A 10729-nucleotide genomic window follows, 5' to 3' on the forward strand; every position below is an offset into this window, starting at 1 on the left:
AATTACCTCTGTCAAATCAGAATAAATCAAAATCAAAATCATATAAATATGAATTGATTATTTTGACATCTTAATCTTAACTATGGTTTAAGATGTCTTGGATATGCCTCATGTCAATGTATGAATTACTATAATTTTCTAACTTTGTCATGGTGATCCAATTCAAGTTAAAGCTGTGTCTTACGTAAACAATTTCCTGGAAACTTCCAAGAAGTAGAAGATAAATTTTCTTATGAATAAACTAGTAAGTATCTATCCCAGGACCTCTAACATAAGTTCCTTTTAGTCCAAGTTTGTTTCTATCTTTCTTTTTTCTTTTCTCTCATTCCTTTATTATTATTTTTATTCAATCCATGGTCCAACTAGATCGCATCCAGAAAAATAGAACAAGTTAAGCCGCTTTTGTTTACTTTAAGTTGGGCAAATCATATACGTTTGTGTACATATAAAGATAAGAAAAAATTAATCTTTAATGCCATCAACACTATCACCCTCGTTGCTTTTAAGTGACATTAGAAAGTCGACTTCCATCTTGTGAAATAATAAGAAGATCTAAGAGACCCCAACTCTAGATCAGAAAGGGGCTTGCTTGCTGGTTCAACTCACACTACACATCAAAGAAAAAATTTTCCTTACAAATTTATTGTTTTCCGTTGCCCCACGTTTGGGCTTTTTTGTAAAAAAAAAAAAAAAAATTATTTCTCTTGCAAAGGATGCCAGAAAGATTATCCTATAAAATTTTTTGAAGATGATCCTTACTCAAAAAGACATCTAAAATTTAATGAGAGATATGAAACTAAAGACTCTAAAATTGATCTCTTTGGTGAACGAAAAATTTAATTACTAAATCATTTATCCGAAAAAGCAAGATATCAGAAGTGACTTCAGTAATCCATCTCCATCCAAACACAATACCTTTAAATCCTAAGCAAAAAACATTCTTAAGCTCTTCAACTTTTTTTCCTATGACCAAAATTTTTCCATTTTAAATGTATTTATAGTGTTTGAAAATCCCCTTTTTATTTTAAATTAACTATAACTTATATAATCTATAAAGTATTGAACTATCTAATTTATTAAAAAACTCAAAAATTTTTATGCTCAAATATTTAATTTGGTGATTCATGCAAATTTTCTGTTCAAAAAATAAAGTTCAAATCCTCTAATCCAAAGAAAACAAATAACACAATTCAAAATCCAACTACAACTAAAAAAATATAATTAAAGAAAAAACTTCAATAATTTAATTTCCACTTTTTTTTTTTGGTGTTGTTTGACTATATTAATAATTAATCTTTACAAATAGCAAGAAGATGAGCTTGCATCTTTCCAAAGCCTCCATTGAATTTGAGTGTCTCTACATTGTGAACAACAAAAAAAAAACCCAAAAAAAAGAAAAATTGCTTGCCACATTGGGTTGTTCTCAACACATTTTCATATTTTCTTTTCATACTTTGTTAAAATATTTTTAAGTAATATTATTTAATTAATTTTTATTTTAATTTTAAAGTTTTTGAATATATATATTTTAAAAAATATATAATTTATTCAAAATGTATATACAAAAACTTTTAAAAATTACATTTAAATTTAAAAAACTTAATTAAAAAAATATTTTACAAAAATTTTTAAAATTTTAAATTTATTGACCCAAATTATTAAAAGTTTTCAAATTTACAAATTTAATAAATTCATAAACTTGTAAAACAAAAAAAAGGTGTTAGAAAAAAGCTAATTAAATAATTTTATTTTAAAAATAATTTAATTTAAAAACAATATAAAAATAGAATATGAATAAAATCTCCTTTTGTTTTTTATTTTATTTTATTTTATAGTATCTTTATTGGCATAAAAATATTGATCTCACAATCCCTATTTATTGGCCAAAACATTAGGATGTTATTTTTATACACATTTATTGAAGAATTTCATTTTTTATTAAATAAAAATAAATATTCTCTTTATTTCTTTTTTTATCCATTTTTTATATTTTTATGAGATATTTTGAAATTATGTTTTTTTAACATTTAAATTTTTTATTTTTTATATTTTGAAATTATTTTTATAATTTTTAAAATTTTTTATATTAAAAATTATAAAACTTTAATTTTATAAAAAAATTTAAATTTTAATATGAAATGTATCAAAATTTTTTTAAAAAATTTGGTGAAAATCAAAATATAATAAATATTTTGAGACTAATTAAATTTAAATATAATTTAAAAAATACTATCGATATGAAATAAAATGTATAATATCACTCTTCTTGTATCCGAATTCGTATCTTGTATATAATATAATTATATATAGCCTACGCCTGACAGGAGTTCTGTACACTTTGCTGCGAAAGCGCAGGGACGTTCCGATTTTGCGGAGCTGGTTGAATGCTGAGTGCCAGGCCAGATCAGACTCGCTTTTTTTAATAATAATTGTCCGTCAAACGCAAGTTAATGCCACGACGGATTCTAATCCAACGGATTCTTATCTCCTACCGGCACCAAAGAACAAATCTTTATCGTTAGTTTTGGTCCCCAGTAAAAGATTTTGACCGGCTTGAGCGGTCATTTTGGAACCCACCAAGTCCCACGGGACTGACCTGTCTTTTGCGGACAGTACATTTCACTTTAATCCCATATACGGGCAACCGGCCACACCAGCTACCTTATGGACTGTACGGGAAAGAGAGGCAGATACTTCATTGGGGTTAGTAGCGAATGAACAGTCGACAAGTGTGCTTCTCCGGAGTGGGATCCACCTGGTGAAATGTAGAGAACGCCCTTTTGGTGGAAGATGTTAACATTAGTTCCTCACTCGCCCGACAAAGGCGTGGGATAGGATTTATTGAGAATGTAGAAAGCTGAGACCCGGAAGATAAAAAGAAGATATAGAGCGCCGGACACGTGCCGAGTTAGCGGGCATTGGCTGTATTCCATCAGAAAGTGACATTTCTGCCATGTTGGCATCTGGAAATCACCACCGTCCGATCGGTAAACAATTGGACGGTCAAGATCAGCCCAGATGTGTTGAGGAGAATTCTGGACCGTCCAGGTTAGCTCTGGGGTAGGTTTCCCGTGAATGAAAGAACAATAGAAATAGAAATACAGAAAATAGAGATAGAGAGAGATATTGAGCACAAAAAGAGCGGAAAACAAAAAGCGAGGTGAAAAAGCAAATAAGCGAAGGAGAGAACGGAAAAGGAGAAAGAGAGAAAACGGTGAACTTCCTCAGCGGAAAAAAAAATCTTCTTCATTTCAAGTTAGTGTCTTCGTAGAGTTTTTTTTTTCTTTTTTACTTCCTCGTGTTGATTCTTTCACTGTAATTGTTTTCGCCGGAAACTATGGTGAATTGCCAGCCGGCTGTCTATTATCGCCTGAATATTTTATACTTTCGAGATTTAATTGATTATGGAGATAAACAGAGAATCGAGAAGACCGAACCTGGCTCCGTCAAGTGGATTGCCTAGACGTCGTCAAAGAAAAAATAACCTCCGAGATTCACCTGGTTTGAAACTTCTCTATGTAAATTTTTTTATTAATTTGTTTTGATTTATTTTCTTAATCATTTCTCCTTTTTCTTTGTTGGGTTTTCAGAAGATGGAGAGATGGAGAAGCAAGAAACGGTGAGGCTGAGAGAGAGGCCGAACAAGAGAGAAAGAGACCGAGATTTGTTAAATCGGAGCAAGCGTAGGAGAGCAGATAAGTTGGTTTTACAAGGAAGCAATAACAGAGAAGGAGGAGAAGAAAGTATCGAGGAGAGTTCAAGTGAAGAAGAAGAAGAAGAAGACTACGAAACCGAGCAGCTCAGTAAACGTAAAATTTCACCTTCAGCTAGAGTCTCCAGACAAGTACCCCATTTTAAGGCCACCGGTGAAATGATTAATTTTCCAGTTCCGAGAAAAGCTCGCTCAGGTATAAAAATTTGTTGTTTTTAGTTTTCTTTTCATATGTAAAAGATAGAGATGGTTTTTTAGAGTTTCATTGATTTTTTGTGGTTTTTTTTTTCAGCTTCAGTGAAAAGGTCACATGAGAATTGGGTGGCTGGAAATGGTGTTTTTGTGGAGGAACAAAATCACCGGCGAGCTTCGATTTCATCGGCCCGTCGGAGTGCGGAGTCAGACCGAGTTTTGCCGTCTTCTTCAAATGGTTCAGTTAGGAAGAAGATGGTCAGCTTTTGATTTTTTGGCTTTTTGATGTTTTGTTTTGTGTTTTAATGTTTGACGAAATTGAGAGGATTGAGGAGTTTCTGGGTTTTTTCTGTTTGACGTTACAGAAGACGAATGGACCTAAGACTCGGCTTCCAAAGGCGACCAAGTGTTCGAACTCAGTCCAGGAGGATATCGAGATCGAAATTGCAGAGGCTTTGTATGGATTGATGAAGCAATCACAAAGATCCAAGGACGAAGATAGCACTGGAAATCCTCTGTCAAAGCTTAAATCTGAAGATTCAAATGGTTTCTCTACTGATACCAAGGCCTTCTTTTCTCCTCAGATTGCAAGCTCTGCACAGAGTCAATCCCAGACAACGGTTTTGCCTGATCCATTGGTTGGCGTTGGTGGGTATTTTGAGCATTCAATCTTTTTGTTAATAAGGTTTGCACTTTTTAATTTCATTTTTTAATACTGGCATTTGCAGCGTCAAAGAAAAAGAAAGTGGAAGCTGAGGATTCTCCAACTCCAGTGAAAGTTGAGAATGTGCAACGGGCAAAAATGGAAATCTGTTCACCAAAACAGAGTCAAACATCAGGACTTAATGAGTTCATTTCTGATTTTAATCTTGATAAGGATGCTTTTAAAACGGTACCAGTGTTACTGGAGTCACGGGAGAACGTGGTGATGATTAAGCATGGAGATTCACAACCATCCATTGAAGAACCAAATTTCGTAGATGGAGCTGTGACCAAGGAAAATTCTGTTTGGACTGAAAAGGAATCCGCTAAAGTGGATGTTGATTTTCAGGATTCGACAGTGACCAAAGCGTGAGCATCAAAGAATCTTGCTTTCTTTCTTTCTTTTTTCACCTTTGATTAATACTTTCATGATATCAGAATTGTTATCTTTTTTTTTTCTTTTTTGGTTGGCGTCGGATATCACAGAATATCGACGGTGTCAAAAGTGGAGATCCAACGTGAAGAGAAGTTCAAGATCGATTTGATGGTGAGAATCTCCTTCTGATGAAAATTCCAATTAGATTTCTTCTTGGTATTTTGCTGTCCAAATTTCTGAAGAAAAAGGGTAATAAATAATCGCCCCCTCTTCCTTGCCAACAGGTTCCTCCTCCAATGGCATCATCTCCGGAAAGGGATAGCCCTGTGGATATCGCACAAGATCCTGTACACAAGGTTCTGGATACGGAGTCGGTAGGCACCTTTCAACTCTACTGATTTCTCCTCCTCTTTCTTTGTGGACTAAAATTTTTTACTTTTCATTTTTGATGTAGAAGATAGAGACTTTGGCTGAGGATGAAGTAAAGGTTGTGAAGGAAGAAATGAGAGCAGAAGATGGTAAAGACAAGAGGATGGATACAATTAGGGAGAAGCGAGATTCATTGAATCTTGATTTGGAGAAGCCGCAGCAAGATAGTGGTAGCGATTGTTGTAAATTTGAACAACATGGTCAAAAACAACAGCTATCTAAAGTTGGCATTCCTAAAGTGGAAAAAACCGGTAATTTTTTTATTATATTTCAGCTTTGACTAAATGTGCAGCTCAATTATTTTTATTTGTTTCTTTTTAACTCTGCTTTATGATATGATTGAGTTCACTGATTGATCTTCTTTTCTTATTCAGCTCAATCTAGTTCGGTGCCCGTGCCAATCAACCTTGCTTGCTGGCCAAATGGTCTGCCACCTTTGGGGTAATCTATCAAGACCCACATTGTGCTTTTGCATTTTGTTTTTGTTAAATGTTCTTGCCGTAAATATTATTTTGTTTCTAAGAAGTAGAAACTTCAATTTTGTAGCAGATATATGCCTCCCTTCCAGACAAGTGCTCCCATTGATGGAAGTATCAGATCATCCACAGCATTACAGGTATGAATACTGATTTCCTTACAAGGCCAAAGATTTCAATATATCACTCTGTCATCTTGATGGTTCAGGTTAATTGTATCATATTTTCTTTGTTTTGAATTAATTATGAGTTTCTATTGGAAATATGCAGCCTCCTCATTTCCTTCTTTCTCAACCTCGACCTAGAAGATGTGCCATGCATCATTACATAGCTCGTAACATACACTTGCATCAGCAGTTCACAAAGATGAACTATTTTTGGCCAGCAGCGCCTGGTTCTGCTTCTTTATGTGTGGCCAACCCCAACAACTTAGATTTGGTGCCATCCGCAGAAAATTTGATTCTTGGAAATCCATTTCAAAGAAGCTTCCAGGTTGTGAATCTAAACCCTACAGAGGAGAAAGGCGAGGTTGCAGAGATCTTTCCTGGTCTCCCAAACAGGAAAGACAAAAGCTCTGACTGCACCAATTTCATGGATACAGCACAGAGAAAGGCCTCCCAACCAGCACTTGCTGGTAACTTGATGGTATATGAATGCTTTTCAAGTCGATGTAGAATTCTTTCTATTCCTTTATTTATTATTATTATTTTTTTTTTTGGGGGGGGGGGGGGGGGGTTTGTTTGTAGTTGCATCATTTTCTGTTTATTTGTTTAAGTAGTTTTCATTTTTCTAAGTCTTGGTCTTTTGTGTTGTTGCAGCATGGCCCTGCTTTCATATTCCCTTTGAGCCAGCACCAAATAACGGCGAATGAATCTGGGCCTTCTAAATCTGGTACCTCAAGTGACAAAGCATCATTGATTAATAATTCAACACCTGGAATTTCAACTAGCACTACAGCATTACCAGGAGTAGCAGCAGCTGTGAGCTTTAATTACCCAAATTTGGGTGCTAATGAAGCTCCATGCTTAACTATACTACAGAACAATGGTTACCCTTTTGCCATCTCTGCTCCTGTCGGAAAACCATTGGCCAGTAGAGAAGGAACCCCCACTCAAGCAGTGCCTTTCTTTAATGGGTCCTTGTATTCTTCTCAGATGTTCCATCCTCAACTTCAGCAGCAAGCTCACTCTCAGCCTCTGGTTCAACCAGCTTATCAGAATGCAGTCACATCTAGTGGCTCGTCATCATCCCACAAGCAACTAGAAAGTCAGGCTCTACGGAGTGCACAAGTTAGTGGCAATAATTTTTTGAGCTCAACAAACATTCATTTACAGCAGTTGCAGAAGTATCATGTGCTCCCATCCGATCAATCTCGCAAAATGGAACCTGAGATGAATGGGGAGAATACAACTGCAAATACCCAAAAAAGTGTTTATGGCCAGAACCCAGCACTTCCTGATCAGCCGCTCAACTTTGCCCTGTTACCCTCTGCAACGTTGCGAGGTGGCAGTGTAAATGGAAATCACAGCGAGAAGCAGCTTTCACAACAGAAAAATTTTAAGGGTGGAGTTGATCTCGTCCCTCCACAAGCATTTGCCATGTCGTTTGCCTCTTTCGCTGGACGCAACATAGTTTCTAATCTTAACTTCTCGTCTATGGCACAAAACCCCACAAACTTTCATAGCCGACCTGATATAGCTTGGCAAGGATACCAGGTTGCATCTGTACCACAAGCTGCGCAGAAGAAGAATCACCAAATATCTGACGGGAAAAATGGAGCCGGTTCCACCAATCTGGATGATGGAAAAAAGGTAAGTTCAGGGAAGTCAGATGCAACAAACGGGCATACGTATGTTTTGGACAATTCAGATAGAACTTCGAACTTCGTATCCTCTCCTGTCACTGGAAATTGGCCTCCTCGATCCGTCACCTCCACCAAAGTAACCATAAATTCTCCCATTGGTGCTAGTTCACCAAATTCCCAACAACAGTTGCTTCAGCTACAGAGGCAGCATATGGTGCAACATCAGCGGCAACCTGCTACAGCTTCTCGAAGCAAAACTCCCACAACCAACACCATGCCTGCATCTTTCATTGCTTCCAAGTTTTCTAGCAACGCTACACAATCAATCCCGTGGAAAAACTCAACAAGAACCCAGGCTACCAACGTCGCAGGCGGCAAAAATTTTCCCCAGCAACTATCGAGGTCTCCACAAGGCCAAACCCAGATATCGTTTGGGGTAAATATCAAGTCTGGGTTATTGCCACAAGGACAAGAAATTCCTACGAACAGGCAGTCTGTGTCTTCTATGATTGTTAGGTCTCCACCTAGCTGTGGCAACTTGAGAACAAGTTCAACAGGTAGCAAAATTGGCACATCAGTTCCCACACTACAATCACAACAGAGCGAGAATTCTTCTGCTGGTAATGGTCAGAAATCCTCTCCGGTGTGTGGAAGGAACGTGCCTTCAATCTTGAGCACATGCCCCAGCCACCTTTCCGAACCAAGTATTGAAATTTAGCTGCAATTAGTATATTGCAACAGCAGATGCCTTCTTCTCTCACAGCCTGCCTCAATGAAATTTGAAAGGGAAAGGCGCAGGACACGTTAGAGAGAGTTTGAGGTACCAAGGTTTTCATATTAAGTGAAGAGCACGCGGTTTTCTTGTTTTGCCTGAGGAAGTAAGGATTTTGATTGTCTGCAGATTCAGCGGAGGTGTAAAGAGAAAGGGCTTGGGAATTGAATGTGCAATGCAGTTGGTTAGAATAGAATATTCAGTGCTAGTGAGACTTGTTCCGACAAGAGGATCTGGAGTGGTGCTATGATCAAAAGGCACGTGGAGTTGCGGCCACCAAGCGTCACAATCACATCAGCATGTGCCAGTTGGCGGGAACCGGGGTCATTGGTCAAGAAGACATGATAACGTTTAAAGGTGGTTGGGTTTTTATGAAGTCTACGAAGTTGTTGTCGAAAGTGGGGAGCTACCATATTTTGGGGATTTATGGTTGGTTGCTTAGATGTTCAATTGGATCTACTTAGTTTGATTAGTCTAAGTTGATGCTGACGTGTAAATAGGATAATCATTTTGCAAAGAAGACAATGTTCCTAATACTTTCATTATTTCATTTTTGAAATTATCCTTTGCCCATTTGGCTATAAGCCTTTTTCCCCGTTTCCCTCATTTTGTTTATTGATTGGGGTGGGGACCGTAAGAGATATTTGAAGTTATAGAAAAGAGAACAAAAATAAATCTTTCCGGTAGAAGATAAAGACGGATTTTTTTTCTTTTTCATTGAAACCGTTGAGCTGAAAGCAACCGATCTTTATTGACCATTTGGCTTATTTGTATTATTTTGTTCCCTTTATGCACTAGCACTTGCTCCCTTTATGCACTAGCACTTGCTCGATACGGGGATTACAGAGTAGTATTTAGGTGTGAAAATGAATATAATGTTTGATGAATTATTTATGAATATATTTAATTTTTATTCGTTAATTAAGTTTAATAAAAAATTATTTTTGTTTATTATATAAATTGAATATGAATAACAATTTATTTAATTTATTTATATTAATTTAATTTAAATTAAATCATTTAAAATTAATTAATTAACTATTTATAATAATAAATTTATTTTTTTAATTTTAATTTTAATTTTATTTTAAAATTTATTTATATTCATTTGGGTTACTGATATTTGTTTAAATTTATTTGATTATAATTTATTTATTATTTATAAATATGTTAATTTATTATTTGTGTGAATATATTTATTTAATTTTTACAAATGAATTTGTTTAATTTAATTGAACTGAATACAAAAATTTTATTATTTTAATGAATTAAGCTTAAACAAATAAATTAATTTTTTTATTAAAATAAATCGAATCCGAATATTTGTAAAACTAAACAAATAACATATTCGATTATTCTTATTGGATTCGTTTACAGCCCTATAAATAACAGTTACTTTAGCCTTTGACCCAACACACCAGCTTCCTTAAACAATTGTAGTAGCAGATGTATCATTTAAAATATTCTGTTTAAATTCAAATCATATTGTTAACGATTTGAAGCTGAAAAATTAGTCGTATGGACTTAGAAGCTGGGGTGCTTTGTAGCTGAAAGAACAAGAAGAGTGGGAGAGGGGATTTTAAGTGTTTTTTGATGACCAATTTGTAACTTCAAAAGTGTGACGCAATTCATTTAAATATAACGGTAATGTTATGAATAATTTTTAAATTATAATAAAATATTTAATATATTATTTAAATTAAAAAATTTTAATTTAATATTTAAATTGTGATACTTATTCTTAACATGATCAACTTAAAAAAATGACTAATAACAAATAAACAATTTGAATTCTAAAAGTCAATACATAGTTCAGCTTCCATAAGATCATCATTGAAATCCTTATAGATAAATTTCCATTTTTCTTACTCGATAACTTCTTCAAATCATCCCCATTAGCGTAAACACCAGCAGGAGAATCAGGTTACCGGTACAAAGAAATTGCAAACTTTTTTTTTTAGGTGGCATTTGATTTGATAATTTTAAAATTTTGGGAGAGAAAGTAATTTAGAAAAAAAAAGATGTTGAAAAAAAATGTGTGACTATTGAGTTTTGTTAATTTAAGAAATATAATATTATTGCATTTAGTTTATAAGAATGTAAATTTAATAAAGTCTTTTATTATATTATTTTTAATTATACGTGAATAATATGTGATATTCATAATATTAATATATAAATAATATGTTATCTTCGTTAAAATTAAATAATTATAAAAAAATAATTTTTATATTTTTAATAAATATAATATTATAATTTTAATTAC

General features: G+C 34.4%; 1 protein-coding gene across 10 annotated transcripts; it reads left to right on the forward strand.

Moving 5' to 3' along the window:
* Nucleotides 1-3118: 3118 nt before the first annotated feature.
* Nucleotides 3119-9025, forward strand: LOC111283345 (protein TIME FOR COFFEE-like). 10 transcript variants are annotated; one of them, XM_089758582.1, is made up of 13 exons: nucleotides 3119-3255; nucleotides 3353-3501; nucleotides 3591-3908; nucleotides 4005-4162; nucleotides 4270-4552; nucleotides 4633-4975; nucleotides 5093-5153; nucleotides 5267-5356; nucleotides 5437-5662; nucleotides 5786-5852; nucleotides 5958-6027; nucleotides 6158-6532; nucleotides 6706-9025. In XM_089758582.1, exons 2-13 carry the CDS (start codon nucleotides 3405-3407, stop codon nucleotides 8407-8409), a joined length of 3792 nt encoding a protein of 1263 aa, XP_089614708.1. In that variant the 5' UTR covers nucleotides 3119-3255; nucleotides 3353-3404; the 3' UTR covers nucleotides 8410-9025. The 10 variants fall into 10 exon arrangements, with proteins under 10 accessions (XP_089614708.1, XP_089614710.1, XP_089614713.1 ...); XM_089758584.1 differs by having other exon boundaries at nucleotides 5961-6027; XM_089758587.1 differs by having other exon boundaries at nucleotides 3419-3501.
* The last annotated feature ends 1704 nt before the right edge of the window (nucleotides 9026-10729 follow it).

Source organism: Durio zibethinus, chromosome 3, assembly GCF_047325235.1.
Source record: "Durio zibethinus cultivar Kanyao isolate XHJ-2024 chromosome 3, ASM4732523v1, whole genome shotgun sequence".
Classification (NCBI taxonomy): domain Eukaryota; kingdom Viridiplantae; phylum Streptophyta; class Magnoliopsida; order Malvales; family Malvaceae; genus Durio; species Durio zibethinus.